This window comes from Cucumis melo, chromosome 6 (assembly GCF_025177605.1).
Source record: "Cucumis melo cultivar AY chromosome 6, USDA_Cmelo_AY_1.0, whole genome shotgun sequence".
NCBI lineage: Eukaryota > Viridiplantae > Streptophyta > Magnoliopsida > Cucurbitales > Cucurbitaceae > Cucumis > Cucumis melo.
The window spans coordinates 11,069,869-11,089,781 of record NC_066862.1 but is presented as its reverse complement, the minus strand read 5'-3'; the positions used below and the strand labels follow the sequence as shown (position 1 = coordinate 11,089,781).

General features: G+C 34.8%; 2 protein-coding genes across 3 annotated transcripts; one reads left to right on the top strand and one right to left on the bottom strand.

The window, feature by feature from the left end:
- The first annotated feature begins 3,590 nt into the window (after positions 1-3,590).
- On the top strand, positions 3,591-7,694 carry LOC103496141 (cytochrome b-c1 complex subunit 6-1, mitochondrial). Of its 2 annotated transcripts, none has more exons than XM_008457881.3 (5): positions 3,591-3,700; positions 4,487-4,535; positions 5,246-5,330; positions 7,253-7,342; positions 7,468-7,694. In XM_008457881.3, coding segments are annotated over exons 2-5 (210 nt in total). In that variant the 5' UTR covers positions 3,591-3,700; positions 4,487-4,533; the 3' UTR covers positions 7,501-7,694. The 2 variants fall into 2 exon arrangements, with proteins under 2 accessions (XP_008456103.1, XP_008456104.1); XM_008457882.3 differs by having other exon boundaries at positions 3,622-3,700; positions 4,476-4,535.
- A 1,615-nt stretch (positions 7,695-9,309) lies between these two features.
- LOC103496139 (probable WRKY transcription factor 9) lies at positions 9,310-13,158 on the bottom strand. Its single transcript, XM_008457880.2, has 5 exons — positions 12,772-13,158; positions 12,533-12,679; positions 10,929-11,321; positions 10,709-10,822; positions 9,310-10,161 (listed from the first exon to the last, which is right to left on the bottom strand). The coding sequence occupies exons 1-5, from the start codon at positions 13,009-13,011 to the stop codon at positions 9,562-9,564; spliced, it is 1,494 nt and encodes a 497-aa protein (XP_008456102.1). The 5' UTR covers positions 13,012-13,158; the 3' UTR covers positions 9,310-9,561.
- Between the last annotated feature and the right edge of the window lie 6,755 nt (positions 13,159-19,913).

The following is a 19,913-nucleotide window of genomic DNA, read 5'->3' as shown; positions in this document are numbered from 1 at the left end:
TTTCCCAACGTTTTACATTGCATATGCCTTGTTCATTTACTTAGGAACCTTAAGTTGAAGTATAAGAGAATAGTGGATATCATCTTTCATTCATGTGGGAAGGCATTTAATATTGTAAACTTTGAACATGAAATGCGTTTGTTGGAATCTTCTATCCTTGGTATACGTGAGGAGCTTGAATCCATTGGTTTTGCTAAGTGGTCTCGTGCCTACTCACCACGTAGAAGATATAATGTCATGACCACTAATATATCCGAGAGTTTGAATTCTGCTATGTTGAAGGCTAGGGAGTTACCAATATGTTCAATGCTTGAGGTTTTGCGAATGATGTTGCAAAGATGGTTTTTTGAACGAAGAAATGAAGCTGATTATTAAGTGACTGATTTTACGAAAACTATTGAAGGTATATTAAGGGAACAGATTGAACTTAGTTGATCAATGAAGGTATGGTCATTTTAACAATTATTACTTATGCTTAATATACATCTCCAGATCTCATATATACAGTGTATTCTCTTATATTTTTCCATTGTAGGTTAATCCGGTTAATAACATGAAATATCAGGTCATAGATGGAATATCCCAATATGTTATTTACTTATTTACGAAGATTTGTAGTTGTAGGATGTGGGATATATTGGAAATACCTTGTGCGCATGCATGTGCTGTTTTCACCATGAAACATTGATCAATTAAGTCATATGTCTCTCCCCTTTACTTGAATAGCACTTTGAGTTCAATATATAGAGGAGTAATAAATCCTATAGGTGATCATCGTCAATGGTAAATACCTGATGATATTATGTCCATTGTCATCATTCTACCTAATGTAGAACGTGTTGTTGGTCGACCGAAGAATATTAGAATTCCTTCAAGAATGGAGTTCAAGAGACGCGTTAAATGTGACCGTTGTGGACGTGTTGGTCATAACTGCAAGAGATGCAAGTTTTCTTTATTGAACTAGAGTATTATATTCATTTTTATTGTAATGTTGTTAAAATTTTAATTTCAATTTTAAATGTTTCCTAAATTCTCCTTAATTATATGTTCCTATATACTTCATAATATTGGAAATATACTCTGCATTATTTTCCTTTTTTTCAACAATATATTCTTTCCATTTTAATGTATACATTATTTGCCATAGTTTTATACTTGAAATTTTGCAGTTCAGAACGTAACAATATTGTATTAAATATTGTACATTTCAGTTATCTTTAAATTAATAAGTATAATATCATGATATACAATATTTTATTTCATATATACCAACTCAATATTTTATTTCATATATACCAACTCAGTCGTAAAATTTATTATGATATTGCTTTCAAATTCAATAACTTTACAAACGTGCTTTCAATAATTTTCATTTTGTGTTTAACCATAATTGTATTGTTCAAATTATGTAGTTCAGAACATATCACTATTATATTAAATATTGTACATTTCTGTTTACTTTAAATTAAAAAACATAATATCATGATATACACTATTTTATTTGATATATACCATCTCAGTCGAAAAATGTATTATCAAATTGCTTACAATTTCAAAAACTATAAAAAAGCTGGTACATAACAAATTTCTACTGTGTAAATTACAAAACAAATAACAATATCCAAATTACTACATTCTAAAATACAAATTTGTTCCTTTAGTTCAAAATAACATAAACAGAAGCTAATAACACATTCTTCTAAAGACCTTGGAAGAGCAATTTAAAGCTTGATGCTTCGAATCCTTGAGCATTGAACTCTATCCTTTCCTTTTTTTAGCTCTGTAGAGCCAAATTTCATTGTGTATGGCGATTTCAATATCCGTGAAGGTAAAGTCCCTCTCCTCATGCTCTTTCTGACCGCTTGTTGATAAGCCTGTTATTTCATTCATTAATTATTTAGGTACATCTTCAATATGACGTCGTACATATTATTAATATTAGAAATATACATACATTAATTGAAGCAGTCCTAACAGGTATAGGTCTTTGAGCAGGTCTTTTTTCCAACTTTCTCTTCTACATTAACCACATAATGCTTAATTTTACAAAATTTCAAACTATATATATATTGAAACATATTAATATTAATCACTTAATTACTTACCTTCATTTTTATTGCTTCTTTCTCAATTTTTTCTACTTCATTCAGTAGAGCAGTGTTGTATATGTCATCATCAAATAATTCATTATGTCTTCCCTGTTAATATTCATAATTAGTATGTAATATACAATAATATACAATATAAATTACAAATATAAATTACCTCTTCTCCATCATTTCTTTTTCATTGTTTCCATCCTATTCATCATTATAGTTAGTTTGGAAAAATATACATCTATATATATCTAATATACAGATTAAACCATAAATCATAATACAAGAATGAATAGAAAATGTACCTGCTGATTAGTAACATCCCCCTCAACTTCATTATCAACATTCTCATTGTGTGTATCCCCTTGACCTTCATCATTATTGTCATCCCTTGGTATGTTATCATTATCTTCAACTGTTTGATTTACCTTCTCTTTGAACATATCCTTGAGACATTCGACCTCCTTAATCAGCTTGTCCAATTTATTGTTTAAACATTCATCGTTGGCCAGAATGAGTTGTTGAAATTTCAGGAAGTAATCAGGAATTTTCTTAAATATATACATTGTTATGATTGACGATATAACAACATGCATTACTTAAATATATACAGACTTCAAAATGCATGTTTAATCAGAAAATACCTACAACATGCATTACTGAATATTGAATATATGTTCTACACATATTATTTTTACATTTTTTCGACATTTCATTCACAATAATTGATCAATATTTGAATCCTCTAATCACCGATTGACTGTGTATTTCTGCGCACAAAAAAGAGTTCCATATATACCCCTTTTGTTTCCACTTAATAATCGAAACAAAATTACTTATCTTGAACTGTAAAATTATTTTGATGAGGATGTTGCGACGAAGATGGTCGAATATTTAATTTCTACTGAAGGATGAGTTTTTGAAAACCCTAAACACATTTTCAAGCTTTATCACTGCACACAAAATACATTTCCATATATACCCCATTTAGTTCACAATAAAAAGATGAAAAAATTTAGTCATCGAAATGAAAGAATATGGCAGAACACTCACTGGAATGGAAGAACGCTGAAGAAGGGATGGAGAATGTTGATGAAACCCTAACAATTTGTTGCAGAAGAACGCCGATGAAAAGAATGTGTAATGCCTATTGTGGAATTGCCTTTTGTGGTTAAAAAATGCCTCAATATACGACATTAACGTATCAATTTCTTTTTTTTTTAATTCGTTAATAATTAAATATGGATAACGTAGTAATTTGGGCCAAACTTTTACGTAAAAAATTAGCCCATCTAATACTTTAGTATAATATATAAGCAATTTAGGTCCATGGTGTAAAATCATAAGCCTAATTAAGTTATTTGAGTTGAAACTCAAAAAAATTGGGTAAAATGATGGACCGACTAAGTTTACACATTTGGGTCAGAAAATGGGTTTGACCCGACCTGAAAAGATTGTACCGGATCCGAAAAGCAACCGACCCGTAAAAGCTTCTAATGAACCGGAAAAGCGGAAGATTTGTCATATTGCAATTTCTCAGCTTCCAAACTAAACCTAATCAGAGTTCCTAGTTTCCTCTCAGATTCGTGTTTCAGCTTTCAAAGGTATGATTTTTTCAGCTCAAGAATTCTTCCCCCGTTTTTAACTCTTTTTTTTTTTCTATGCTTTTTTTTGTATTCTTGTTCTCACCTTTTCTTTTAGTTTTCGATTTTTATTATCAGATCCGTGTTTAGTTTTCTTCCATTCATCGATCGTGTATGTTTTGTATTTCCCGGTGCTTTTCTTTTCCTTCTATCAATTGGGTTCGTCTGCTCTGAAGTTTTCTAAGAAATCGATGGAGTATTTTTGTTTTTGTTTTACAATATTCATTTCTTTGTTCTACCTCTCAGTAGTAGTTTGTATTTGAGGTTTTTTCCCCTCTTGTTGCATTATATGATCTGATTCTTGTTTCTGATAGCCATTTAACTCCCAATTTTGAAATTGGGGGGGGGGGGGGGTTCCATTTATTTGGAATGGGATCAAGTTTAACGAGTATTGTTATGTGGGAATAAATCGTTGGATTGAAAGCAATTGCTTTCCCTGTGGTGAAAATTGCAAGGTTCTCCATATTTTATAATATCTTCCTTTTTGAATGTTTCATTTCTGAACCTGAAATCTAATCTTACGGCAACGATGGTCTTAAAAGATAGAGTTTAGCTACAGACTGGTTAATTTCAATTTTTTTTAATCTTGTCTCTGCCATTCCTTAAACGAATGCTTGAGTTAAATACATGGACATCTTGAATTTGTGGAAAAAAGTTCATGGTTATTGGGGTCAGCATTTTTGTACAAACTAAAACAATAACCTTTTTCTTTATTCATATTGATGCTTAATTTTAGTTGTTTTTCAGGTTTTCTTGCGTGCTCTTTTGCTCCAAGTCAGTACTATTTGTTAGCGATGTGAGTATCTCCCTTTTTTCCTTTCAGTTTTACCATGTACTATTATCTTTTTGCCTTTTTATTTCTTAGACAATAAACTTTTTTATTGCCTGCTACATTACTATAGATTTGTATCCCTGTAGTCTAGTGTTGTTTTGTTAGCGTTCATATTTTTATTTGGGATTCGTAAATTTCTAAGCCACTATTTCTTCCCTTGTAAGTATATCTCATTGTTGTCCGAAGGGTTATTAAGGTGGACTGTAAGCACATACTTGGGCAAATTTTTCTCTGAATATTGATTTTTTGAGTAACTACCATGACAAGTATCATCTCTCTGTTACGATCTTACTTGAACAAGGTCTGTTCTATAGGTAGCAAATTATGACCTTGAGTTCTAAGGAGATAAGTATCATCTCCCTGTTGCTGAAATTGAAAAGATGAAATATAAAAGCGCCCTTGAATTTTGCACACATTGGGAAGAATCAGTTTGCTGAAGATTTAGTTTCGATGAGACAGTAGATGTCCTAGCATTTAGTGGATGTAGCATTTTGTTTTCTTGGTGATATGATCAACGTGTTTTTGGAGATTATTAAAGTTTAATAATCTGCAGGATAGTTGCATCATTGCATCATGTCTTCTCCGTACCCTGTGTCTTTATCTTTCATAATGTTGAAGATTATTTGTTTTGATGTCAACTTATCTATGTTTCCTTGTTTCTTCATAATATGTAGGGCGGATGAAGAGCCCGTTGATCAGAAGAGGTATCTTGAAGAAGCTTGCAAACCCAAGTGTGTGAAACCACTACTTGAATATCAGGTACAGGGTGTTTTATTGATCTTTGTTGTGTGGGATTGATGAGTCTTAGTGAAGTTGGATATACTTTTTTCTTCAGTTGTTAGACCTTTATTCATTATTCATTTTTTTTTCATGATTACTCAACTTTAAAAGTCTAGTCTCATGAGTGGGTATGTTTCTATTCTCTTATTTGGTTAGAAATTAATCCTGTCGCTACGCTAGATTGAAGATTTTGCATCTCTCCATGTAAGTGCGCCCATTATAAATGAGTAGATTTCCTTGTAGCTTCGAACTTTTTTTTTGTGACAGAACAGGCAGCCACTGGCTCACCAAATGACTGAACCTTATAGGTCTTTCTGGAAAATAACGAAGCCTATTTACAGGAGTGAGTTTGATATTAGGTACTTTCTGACAAGACTTGGGCTTGGGCTTGTCATGGTGAATACCAAAATACCATCCTTCAAAAGCAGGGAACAGATGGTTAGCGGGTAAGGAGAGAAAAAAAAAGGAAAAGAAGTTAGAATTGGATTTGGCTCCACCTTTTTTTTCTGAATTTCCTTTTGGAAAAAACCAATTGACGTCACCTGGTCCTGATCCCGATCAATCGCGCTGCGCCTCTGGGATAAAAGTTCTTCTTATGCTGTATAGTGTTTGGATCATTATTTGGATATGTTGGGCATATTGATGATTTAACTAATAAGTGATCATAAGTAAATGATCTTCATTATAAAACAAACAGAATGAAGCCGCTCAAATGCTAAGTAGCATCATTTAAATTCTCATTCTTTTAGTAATTTCAACAGCATATTTCATCATTCTGTTTCAATTCTGGGCTCTATCTTGCCATAAAAGTAACAGGAAGAAAGTTGCTAGTGCAACCAGTTTCATGCTTTTGGATGAGAATCATTTTCGCCTGACAAGCTTATTTTTGGTCTCCTTATGTTGGGTTCTTTTTGTATGCTCTTGTATATTCTTTGTTAAGAAGCCTAGTTTTTCTTCAAAAGTTACTGCGACCTGCAATTATGGTGAAAGATCCTTGCTTATCATGGGAATCATTTAGGTCATGGAGGCAGCAATAGCCTTCCTTAACAAATTGTCTTAGCTCCCTTTTGTGTTTCAAATCATTATTAACGACAAAATATCTTTTTGCCAAAACTTTAGACATCTTATGTTTCACTGATTCTATTTGATACTGTGCTTTGGGGCTCCCGTTGACTTGGTCATTCGACATCCTTTTATTGTGAGGTTGATAAATCTTAAAACATGCATTGGACTTCTTTTTCCTAGGATGCTAGACCTCACCAAATTTGGAGAATTGTTTATTTTGACCTTCACATATGACCTGTTTCCCCTAGTTTTTATGTTTTCCTCTAGATTTTGATTTTGAAGACCTCTTGTAATTACTCTACATGTTCAATTTTGTGTAACTGGAGTTCTTTTAGTTGAGCTCCTCATTCCTTTTTCCAATTAGAGTTGAGCTCCCAACCTATGGTTGACCTGGTGGTAAAAAAGTAAAGTCTCTCAATAACTAACTAAGAGATTATAGGTTGTCCTAGTGGAGACAATCTCAATCATCATAGGTTAATCCAGTGGTTCAATCCATGGTGGTCACTTACCTAGAAATTAATTTCCTACGAGTTTCCTTGATACTCAAATGATGTAGGGTCAAGCAGGTTGTCCCATGAGATTAGTTGAGGTGGTCCGGAAAGGAAAAGAAAAATAAAAAAATAGAGTTGAGCTCCCCAAAATGATGTATTTTTCCTGAGAATTGGCAAAATTTATTTAGTCTCTCATATGAGTTTCGGATGATGACTCGTTGCTAATTTAGGAATGATGGAGGGTCCTAATATTTTAGTTTGTTAACCATGTCTGAGCAGATTCAAATTCTATCAATAGTATAAAGATAGGGTAAAATTGATGGTTATTGTCTTTCCATGTCATAGGCATGCGTGAAGAGAATCCAAGGAGATGACAGTGGTCATAAGCATTGCACTGGACAATATTTTGATTACTGGTCTTGCATTGACAAATGTGTAAGTAACTTTGGGTTTTGTTAGAAACTAAATCGTAGAAAAAGTTGTACGCATAAACAAGTTAATTTTTTTTAAAAAAACTGAAATAACCTTGAACTAACTTGGAAGACACTTTTTTCTTGCAGGTTGCACCAAAACTATTTACGAAACTAAAGTAATGGGAGAGAGTTGTTAGGGATGTGGGGATCCTATCCTTTTGCTTTTGCAGCATTTTTCTGATTTTTTATGCAATGTCGTTTTGTGAACTTGATTTTTGCATCAACAAAAAATGCCAGGGCTGTGAAATTTTATAAAAACTGTCATAGACCTTTAACCATGGTCAATAAGAAAGGAGATTGGATTCACGTTGGGAGATTGGATTCTGAATAACTTCTTCCTTCAATTTTATGATTGCTTTATATAAACAATAGTGATCCATGAATTCAGTAGTTGTTTCAGAAAACAAATGTTTAGTAACGTGTGATCCATTTTTGAGTTTGCTGTTCTAGGTTTATCAAATGCCTGTCTTGTTTGAGAATAAGTAGCCGGTTGAGGTTCAATTTGGCAGAAGTAGATGATCACTTTTTGGGTCTAATGCTTGCCTGCCTTGATATCCTAAATACTCCGCAGCTCTGTCTTGTAAACGATGTGAGGTTTCTTGATTTTCTAAACGCGGTTCGTTGATATAGATGGTAGGAGATGATGATGCTTCATCTTGTCTGACCTAAGCCTTTCTGAAATAAACCCTTTGCTAAATGCATTGCTTTTTTTTTTTTTTCTTTTCTTTTGAACTTAGAAAATTTAACCAAAGCAATCTTTGAAATGATCGAACATTGTAGGAGAGACTGAAGTATAGGATTACAGTACTTTGTTGCAACATTTTTAAAGATTAATGTTAATTTATCTTCATTTGTATTTTATTATTAACTTACAAGTTAATCTCAACTTTTAGTTTTGCATTTTTTTGTCCTTAAAACTAGGTTTTAACATGTCTTAGATTTGTGTTGAATGGTTCTGACTTTTTCGGAGTTTTTTTTTAAAAGCTATTCTATTTTAATTTTATGGTAATTTTGAATTTTTGAATTTTTAAACTCGATGTCTAATAGATTTATAAGTCTACAAAGAATTTGAAAACTTGATCAACAACTTAGATTTAGATTACAACATAACTTTGGGTTGGGTTAGACATTTTGGTTCAGATCTGATGTGTTTGTGCTTTGTATGTATGTAACTGTGTATCACTCTTGTTTTAAATAATTAAGTAAAAGAAAACCCCAATAGATGACCCAACCCAACAAGTATATATCCATAAATGGATTTGCTAGTTTTGACCAATTTTGAATATGAGTTAATAATTTATTGGAAAAAATTGATTTGATTTAAACGTAAAACCAAAAACATTGGACCTGAATATTTATATATAATTAATATATAAGTATATTAGGAAATAAAATATTGGTTAAAACGTTTATGTAAAATTTCACATCAAAACTCGTCCTTTTTGTCATTGTATTATTTTTCATCCCAATCATTAATTGCGTTCTTGATGTATATTAATTTTTTCCCCACCACCATATTTGTGTATCATATGTTAGCTCATACTTTATATTATTCGTTTTACCTAACCTCCTTACTCAAATAGAAAACTTCAGCTCATATTTGTCCGAATGAAATTTATATATATGTTACGATATAGACTTGATTTTTTATGACTAGTCCATACCAATTAGTGTAATCTAAATGAAAGGTTTGAGCCAATATTGATGCAGAAGTTCAATTTCTCAATCTGTCCATTGTTGTTGTATAGTAAATAAAACTTTTCTACCAAGAATTACGACAAAATATCTAGAATCATTATAGTAAACGAAATTGAAACAAAAATCAAAATGAATATTTTGTCACATGTTTCATTGTTCCTTTTTTTTTTTTTTTTTTCTTATCAAAGGAAATATTTTCACATTTCAGATTTCTATTTTCACTCGGTGAAATAACACAAATTACCAAAACAATATTTATTCTTTCTTTGTGTGAATTCTTACAAAATTCTTATCAGAAAATCAAATCATGGAAAGAAAAAAAGAGTAAAGAAAAAGACTACAAATATAAATACAAATTTGGATCAAACGTAACAGAGAGTAGAAAAAAAAAAAAAAAATTAAAATCTTAACCATTTCATAAACATGAACCCTAACTCTGAATCTCCCTCCAAAAATGGCAAATTTCCACCGCTTAAAAACATCTCAATTACCATTTGATTTTGATGAGAGGGATTCAACAACCCATTTCTTGCTTCCACTATCACTATCGCTGCCACCACCACCTTTACCATCCGTGGCCGTCTCTCCCGTTGTAGTCACGTGTTCATTCTCTTTGTTAATGAGCGAAGAAATAGCGGCCGCAACGGCAACTCGAAACTTAGGGTCAGAAGCAATGGCAGACACGGCATCGGGCGTCAACGGTGGTGGCTTATTATCATCGACCGGTTTCCAGGTGCGACGGTCAAGAGGACTGACAAGATGATTAGGTTGAAAGTTGGAATGGTAAAAGGAATGGGGGAAGTGGGAGGTTGAGGAGGTGGGGAATAATGGGGTGAAAAGATGATTATTAGGGTTTTGAGTTTGGAGGAAAGAAGGAGAAGAAGAATTAAGAATATTAGGGTTTTGATGAAGAGAATTTGAAAGATTGGTATTATTATTATTAGATGAGTCTAAGAGCATAAAGGAAGCAGAAGCTGCTGAAGCTGTGGAAGCCATGGCTGTTGCTCCAACAGGTAGAGGATGATTATGTGTTCCTTCGTAGGTTGTTATTAGAATTGACATATCTTCTAAGCATCTTTGTACCTAAATATGGTAATAAGGTTTTAATGTTTAGTCCTCCTACCATTACATATACATATATATACACATATATATACATATATATCTATACATGTTATAATTCCAAAAATGCAATCTTTTTGTTCTCTTAAGATGAAAAACTCATATGTTTTTTTTTTATAAAAATAATGAATAAGTTTGACTTTTTTTTTTTTTTTTTTTTTTTTTTTAACACGGTGTTTATTTTATTTTCTAAACTTTATTAAGGGTTCTAAAACTTTCATTTTTAGTAAAATGGGACAATTTGAATAATAGTGTTTGTGGTGTACATTCTTTTCTAAAATTTCAATTATGTATCTCATATAGATATTTTTTGATCTATTTAATTCGGACATTATATGAACTTATCATTGAATGTTTTCCTAAAAATATTCAATTTTATATGACAGTTTTTTAATAATAAGAATTTATATTAAACACAAAATTGAAAATTAAAATTTTAGTTTGAGTAAACGAGAGACCCACAAAAATTAAAGAACTAAATTTGTATTTAACCCTGAAAAAGAAATACCTGTTTTCTAACTGGACATCCCGGTGCAACAGTGCAGCGATAATATGCTCGAGGGCATGGATTTCCCTTCGCAATTTTTTGACCATATTTCCTCCATTGACAACCATCATTCATCTACAACAATATAATATTATTAATTGTTATTGCAAGATGAGCATAATTCAAATAGCACAAGACACATATTTTTAACGAAGATGTTAGAATATCTATGAAAACTTACGGTGGCAGATTCACATCTTGCTCTTACAGAAACCCTAGCTTTTCTGTTTTGTGGGGGTGCCATTGCTTGCAATTCAGGCCTTTGTGGTTTGTTTTGGATTGAATTGAAATTTTCCATTATTATTGAACTTTCTTTGTTCCTAACTTCTCTTCTTTCTTCTTCTATTAATATTTCCCTATCATTGTCTTCTTGTTTTAAATCATTATTATTGTTTTTTGTATGGAGCCCTAATGATAACCCTAGTTCACTCTCCCTCATTTCGTCCTCCTTCAATGCCGACCCGACTCGTCTCTTCTTCTTCGCCATTTCTCTGAGTTCGAGGTCTTGTTTTGTTGGTTCTTCATGCCTTTTGTTCTCATTTCCATGGAAGGATAGGAAGTTATGATCACACTCCTGCGTGTATGTATATCAAAAGAGAGAACCAAATTAATTATATATATGTAAAGCTACTTGTGTAATTGTGACAAAATACATATTATTGAGAGTCTTATATATAACTATTTAAGCTTCTTTGTTCTCTTTTATTTGAAATTAACCACAGCCAGATTCCAAAATTAATATCTTTTAGTTTTCTGGACTAACTAGCAATCAATTTTGAAAACAATTTGATAAGCTAGTGTAATGCTTATAAACTTAATTTTGAAAAATAAAAAAACTACAAAAATCGGTTTAGTATTTATTTGGTTTTTTTTTTTAAAAAAGCTAAGTAGTCTACGACAAATGTAATTTTTCACTCCTAAATTTCTTAATTTACAAATTTTCATCCATATTTTCAAAAACAAGCTAAAAAAGTAATTCTAATTAAAAGATAGTTTTTTTTTTCAAAGTTTGTTTAAAAAGTAAACACACACATTTTCCTTAACAAAGTTGTAACATTGTAAAAAAAAATTAAATGAGCTAAATTATTATTAGTAGTAGCGTGTGACAGTTAATTTTGGATGTATAAGAAAAATACAGAATTAGGTAATTAATAATATATTTAAGGAAAGGAAAAATTGTGAGAGTCAGAAAGCATATTAGGGGGTCAATATTAGCACAAAATCCAATGTGTAGATTATTATAAAAATGAATTAAGCTGAAAGGAAATTAATGTTGGCAGAAAATTGATCATATATATACATATATAGACTTCATCATACTTCTTTATTCATTTAAATTCTTCACTACTACCAAAAAAATAGTTTACTTTAAAGGCCACATTTTTTGTGTGTTTAATTGATTTTCTCTATTTAATTATACATAAACAACACTCTTAATTAACTTTGGTTTATTTAATTACTTTGGTTTACTATTCACTTTTAAACTTTTATAACATTTTCGAACCACTTTAGTCAAAGTGGATTTTTTTTTACGAGATTTGGATGACAAAACTAAATACTAGTACACATAGCATAATTTAAAAGTTTTTTTTGTTTACATATAGCAAAAATTTAGTTCAAAATCTCAAAATTTATTATAGATATGATAGGTTATATTCTCTATATCCATTGGGTAAGTTCGACGATGTAGTATCAATAGTATCAATGAAGAAAGAGGAAGAATAGAGTAATTAAGAAAGAGTTAAAAGATATAAAACAATCATAAAATTAATAAAAAGGGGTTACCAGCTTGTTGTTGAGGTTATTGTTTTGTTGAAAGAAACCAATTTTCATTTCAAGATCATAATAATCTTTCATTGTCTGTTCCACAGCTTTTCTCAAGGCCTTATTCTCTTCTTTGATTCGATCCATTTCCATTTGTAACTCTGAAATCTAACCCCCCAAAACACCAAATATTAATATCATATGAACATAATATACATATTTGATGAAAGAGATCAGGGAATTTTAATGCAATTAATTACCTCTCCTACATTAATATTGTTATGTGGCAAAAGCACTTTCAAGCCAGAAGTAGTAGAAGGAACAACATGATGATCGATATCAATTTCTTCTTCTTCTTCTTCGTCTTCTTCTTCTTCTTCTTTATCATGATCATGATCATCTTGATGTTGTTGTTGATCAGTTTTTTGGTGTTTGATCAAATGATGATGATGGTGTTCTTCCTTGTGATGATCTATTTTGAGTGATAGATCAATCTCCATATGAATTTTCTTCTTTCTCTCTTTTGCACTGTTGAGATTATGGAAAGATTTTAATCATATCAAAAACTCTCTCTCTCTCTCTCTCTCTCTCTCTCTCTCTCTCTCTCTCTCTCTCTCTCTCTCTCTCTCTCTCTCTCTCTCTCTCTCTCTCTCTCTCTCTCTCTCTTTATTTGTGTTTTTTTGTTTGGTTATTAATACAAATTTTGAGGCACCAAAGTCAATTCTCTCGTCTCAATGGAAGAATTATTATTACACACACACAAGCCTGCCCTTGCATCTTGGCTTTGACTTTAATGGGGTCCCCCTTTATTATTAATTAACCCTCAATTCAATCACCCCCTTCATTTTAATTCTCTTTAAAACCCCCAAACCCTAATCTGATCCATCTTTATTTATATGTTATACATTATAGAAGGCAGAAGTGTTTACCTTTACTCACTTAATTAGTTGTATGAGTAACATATTTCAACCTATCTTGATATATTTTATAATTTTTACTACAATAACTATAGAAGTGAGAATTAAATCTCCAACTTCTAATGAAAAAACTCACACCAGTTATTTGTTAAACTAAATTCACTTTGGCCTCTCTCAACAATTTTTATTAGAAGATGCATGAAGTGGATCATATATATACTTCTTACAGCTCACACGATCATTAGGGATAACTATGTTGGTAGTTGTCTAATATATTAGAAGAATATTTTAGAGTTGTGTAAGTAAGAGTAGGCTATTATGTTCTTTCTTTCATGCAAGGAGCTAGGTTTTACGAGTTTACATTTCATAATTAAACTTGTACATCTTACAAATATGGTTAGTTCTCTACGTATAATCTTTTGCCTCTCCTTGGGTTTACAATTTCTGTGTCATATAATTCTTTATAGAGTATTTATTTGGATTTAATGACTATGATAACATGTTAGAAATACACAAGATTCCATATATTTTAGAACTAGTTGCTCATGGAGAAGAAAAATCTATCGTAGTTTATTAAAACGGTGAGGTCCATAGCTATGATACCACATCGGATAATTACAAATATAGACTCCATATTAAAACCAAATGAAAGGGATGGGAGAGTCTGTATATATTTTATTAAAATTGGGAAGTCTTTTAATCTCTTCTAAGTGAAATCTTCAAAACCGAACAATGTGATAGCTATTTTAAGTGTTTTTTTACCCTTGGTGAAAAATCGGATTTAACCATAAGTATGGGATGAAATTCAATTTTGATTGAATATCTTTTTTCAACTATATGATAATTAAGAGAAACTTTAGCAGCCGTATTTAGCCTAACTTTTAATTAATTAAAGGCAGCCACATCAATTTATTATAGCTAATTATCGTCGTAGCCTCTTTAGTTGGGCCATTAAACACATCTTGTGAAGGCACAATAATTCTAAAGGCTTAATTGGTTCTTAATTAGTTAAGTTTTTTTTATTTTTTTATTTTTTTGGAAAAAAACAGAATGAATGAAAGTTATCCTTTTACGTCTTAAAATTTTGACTATAATTCTAAGCAAAAACACTCCCAAGCATCTTTGTGTTATGATGATGGTTCTTAATATAAACAAGTTTATTTTAATTAAACCAATATTATTTTAATGAAATTCTTGAATCTACGGATGTGTTGTGTTAACTAATGGATTTTTTTGTTAAAGAGTTTGAACCCTAGCATATATAGGTTATTTATTGGATATGTATGTGTGATTAAAATTTATAATTAGCTGTTGCATCACTGTCATTATTTATGGTGTTTGGACTTGGAGATTAAAAAAATATATAATGAAATGAGTTTATATATATAAAAGAGAATGCAAAACTCAACATATCATCAAACTCATTAATTAAATAATGAGTGTTTAACGAAATCCCATGAGAAAGAGAAACCTTGGGATCCGATCTTGAAATGGTCAACTCGAAGACCTCATAACTCTACACTCATGTTTCTCTATTTTTCTTTTTCTTATATATATATATATATATATATTTATTTATTTATTTATAAAAGATTATAAAAGTATGCAACTTTCCGAGTAGAGAAGAATGCACTAAATGAAGTCCAATGGGGAGAGATTTAATGGTATGGAAGTATAACTAAAAATAAAGTTGAAAAGAACGAATAATTTACTATCTATACTAACAAGTAATGTACCTCTTTTTTTCTTTGTTCGGTGATTTAATTACAACTTATAAGAGAGCTCCAAAATTGAATGACTTGACATAAAGAAATCATATGACGAGAGACTTTAACTTTTGGGAATTTTTATTTTAAAAATTTGAAAAAGTTTAAGACGTGAAAACTTGTTGTGATTGGATACTCTAGATGACTGATTATTACACAAAGATGATTGAAGTTAGGATTATACTTGAGCATTTTTCTTTTCTATGAAGCATGTGAGTTGAGACAAAAACCAAATTGAAAAAAACTTGTGTTGATTTTTTAGGGTAAGTTTTTAGTACTCTTAGAAACAAATCAATGACAAATAAGGATATGTTTAAATGTTTTTGAAACGATCATCAACTGATTAAGAGTGAGAACTGAATTTAAAATTTATTGATGGACTAAAATTGAATAGTTGAAAATATAAGGATTAAAATTGAATAACCTAGGCAAAATCAATATTAATTTTTTTTAGCAACAAGAAAATGAGTAGAAATATATCATTCTCACAAAAGATAATTTTTGTCATGTTATATCAAGAAATTGCTTCTTTAAGTTATTTTATTTTATTTATTAGGGTTCTAAAAAGCTACTATATATGGATAAGTTTAGAAGCTACCTTTTAAAATAAAATTTGAATAGAGAAGAAGAAAAGAAAAAAACAATAATAGTTAATAATTAGAAAATGGTGTTCATTGATTTATGAATATTAATATAATGTCTACCATCATTCACGTTACCAAGGGAAAATAATACTAAAATATAGATGACATATGTCATAGTGAAATATGAATTTTGCTGATAATAATTTTTGTAACGACCCAACTCCTTATGCTGAATCGAAGTCATCACTAAATATAGAACAAGTGGTTTAAGTCTAAAAATTTTATTAAAAAGCATACGGTTCGAGAAATTCATTTATAAAAACATAAACAAGGTAGTCATGCAAAAATGTAAAAACGTTCTGAAATCCTACTCGGGCCCTATCTACATAAAAGATAGTGAAAAATAAAAAGTACTCAAACTCAAATGCTAAAATCTGAACTAAGAAATAAGCGGAAGCGGTAGTCCCTATGGCCCTCCTCGGTCTCACTTCGGGTCGCTCGCCAGCTTGCCCTTGCCCTTGCCTCGTCCTCTACCTGAAAACATAAAATGGAGAGAATGAGTATAAGAATACTCAGTAAGGGACCCACTACTAGTCCCACTAGGTGCCTGTTAACTTCCTGTTAGAGTCCTGATAACTGGTACCCAATCTCTGGCACGTTCCCGAACACGTGCAATCATGCGCTCCCGTAGGAACGTAACTCTGGTCTTCGGTGCCCGGGGACACCTAGGACAGTCGGGATGCGAGGACCCCGTCGAGTCACTCGAGTCATGTCTATATCATGCTAGACTGGCGTCCCGTCGGACCACACAGTCCTCGATAGGTGGTGATCCCGAAGGACACCCATGCAGGTACGACTCTAACAGAATCAAGCTAACAGGTACCCTAATTGCAGTATACATACACATGGCATCAGCATATAACATGTCACACAAATCATTTCTACACTCTCCGTCCCGACATTCGTCGTAACCAAAATAGATCTTGCCACACATAACAGGCTATAGCACAACTATATCGTCATTGCCTCATACTAACATTTGTTTCAGGCATCATAGCTGTCAATTTCTCAATATGCAACATAGGGCATACACAGTCTCATACTTCAAACATGAAACTAGTAGTAGAATCTCTTACCTGGAGATCTACTTGTCGAGTCCTAACGGCGAGGCAGTACGCTTTCCAAGCGACGAAGTCCTAACTGTTTAATGAGTCAAAATTGTAAATAGGTCGCCAACGACTAACGGTTCGAGACTCAATTGAAATAGCTTACCCTAGAAGGAGGTTGCAGTGCTCGAGCCCCTACTGAAGAAATCCCGCGCTGCAGTAATTTCTTGGTCCAAGACGTCCCTTGAGGAAAATAATTTAATTTAGATCCAAATTAATTTAACTAACGTCCGAGCATGGAGTCTTACCGGAAAGACCACAATAATTAATTAGCTTACCAAAATATAGGTGGATGGAGCCAATTTAGTCCTGGCGGCTCGGCTGGAAGAAGACAGGACCGGCTCGGCTTGGGCAGACGCGGCTCGGCTCGGTACAGGGATTTCGCGTGCGGCTCGGCTTGCAACAGGGGGAGACGCGGCTCGGCTTGCAACAGGGGAGACGCGGCTCGGCTACACAAAAGCGCGCGGCGCGGCTTCACACGCGGGCGCGGCTCACGCACGGGTGCACGCGGGCGCGGGTCGGGTTTCCGGAAGGTGGCGCGCGTCGGTTCGGGTCGCGGGGCGGGTCTTCGGTCGGACCCTTGCGCGCGAGGCTTCGGCTTCCGGATTTCGGGCGGCGCGGCGGCTGTTGGTGGTCCGGCTACCGCGGCTTCGCTCGGCGACGGCTACCGACTGGCGTTTCGGCTGCGCTTGCGTCGGATCGAAGCGGCGCGACTCGGCTGGCTGACGGGTTGGCTGCGGACGCGCGGAGGCGGCTTCGACTCGGCTTCGGCGTGCGAGAGACGGCTGCTCCGACGGACGCTCGGCTGCGCAGATCGGCTTGGACGATTCTCCTGGCGCGGCTGGAAGCTCGGCGACGGCTCGGTTGCGATTGCGGCTCGGCTGCGCTGCTGAACAGAGAAGGATGCTTGGCGGCTCGGGTTCGCGGCGGCGGCGGCGGCGGCGGCGTGCGGCGGCGTGCGGCGGCTAGGGTTTCAATAGGAAAATTTTTTCCCCCTTTTTCTTTCTTTGAAAAATTTTCCTCTTCCTCTTTACGCACGAGTCCCAAGGCCTCTTTTTAAAAGAAATAAAAATAATAAAAGAAATCTTTAAAACCCTCTTTCCTCTCTCCTCCAATAACCACCTTTGACCCTTTCCAAGGCCATTTATTTGTTAAGCCAATAATTTATTTCACCCCCTAACTTCAAAATTAATACAAAAAAAAAAACTTTAGTTTAATACTAATAATAAACACACTTTAGTATTAATATTAATGGTCAAAACAAAAAGGAAACCGAAATTGTCGGGCGTTACAATCTTCCCTCCTAAAAAAAAACTTTCGTCCTCGAAAGTTCTAATCCTCGAACAGCTCGGGGTACTGGGCTCTCATATCCTCTTCTTTCTCCCACGTGGCCTCTTCCACTCCATGGTTCTGCCAAAGGATTTTGACCAGTGGAATTTCTCGACTGCGAAGCTTCTTGACCTCCCTTGCCAGGACCTCGACAGGCTGCTCCTCGTAGCTCAGGTTCTCGCTAACCTGCAGTGGCTCGAAGTCCACCACATGTGTTGGGTCTGCGACATATTTCCTCAGCATGGAGATATGGAATACGTCGTGCACTGCAGCAAACTATGGGGGTAGCGCCAAGCGGTAAGCCACGGGGCCAATCCGCTCCAATATCTCGAACGGCCCTACGAAGCGTGGGCTCAGCTTCCCCTTCTTCGCGAACCTCAGAACACCCTTCATGGGTGCAACCTTCAGAAAGACCATATCTCCCACTTCAAACTCGAGGTCCTTACGTCGTACATCAGCGTAACTCTTCTGTCTGCTCTGGGCTGTCAGCATACGAGCTCGGATCTTCTGTATGGCTGCGTTGGTCGTCTGCACTAATTCGGGGCCTAGCATCCTCTGCTCTCCAACCTCGCCCCAGCAGACAGGGGATCTACAGCACTTGCCATACAGGGCCTCGAACGGTGCCATACCAATAGTAGCCTGGTAGCTGTTGTTATAGGCAAACTCCATCAGATGCAGATGGGAGTCCCAACTTCCTGAAAACTCTAGTACGCAGGCTCGCAGCATGTCTTCCAAAATCTGGTTCAATCTCTCTGTCTGACCATCAGTCTGAGGGTGGAATGCCGTGCTGAAGTCCAACCTTGTACCTAATGCAAGTTGAAGTCCTTTCCAGAACTTCGATGTGAAACGGGCGTCTCTATCTGAAATGATGGATACGGGTACTCCATGTAGTCTCACAATCTCTGTCATATATAGCTGCCCCCACTTACTGGCAGTGTAAGTGGATTTCCCTGGCACGAAATGGGCCGACTTCGTGAGTCTGTCGACCACAACCCAGATCACCGTGTAGCCCCTTAGGGTCTTGGGCAGTCCCGTAATAAAATCCATCGACACACTCTCCCACTTCCACCCTGGCACACTCAAGGGTTGCAACAACCCTGCTGGATGCTGCCTAGGTGCCTTCACCTGCTGGCACACCAAGCATCTACTGACAAAGTCTGCCACATCCCTCTTCATGCCCCTCCACCAATAGACACTCCTTAAGTCCTGGTACATCTTCGTACTCCCAGGGTGCATGGTAAACGGGGAACTGTGAGCCTCAGTCAAAAGCTCCGTCTTAACTGCGCTGTCTTCCGGCACACACAGGCGTCCCTCAAACATAAGGCCATCGTCAGAGGATATGGAGAAGCCTTCACCTTGCTCTGTCTCTACCACGCGACGCTTCTCTGCCAAGTAAGGATCATCCAGCTGAGCAGCAATGATCTTTTGCCTCAAGGTTGGCTGAACTGTCAACTGAGCCAACTGTGCGGTAACCTCACCTACTGAGACTGCAATCTCTGCCCTCTCAAAGTCCCTGAGTAAGGGGGTCTGCCTGGTGATTAGCGCTGCTGAATGTGCAACTTTCCTACTCAGCGCATCAGCCACTACATTTGCTTTACCTGGGTGGTATAGGATCTCGCAGTCGTAGTCTTTCACCAACT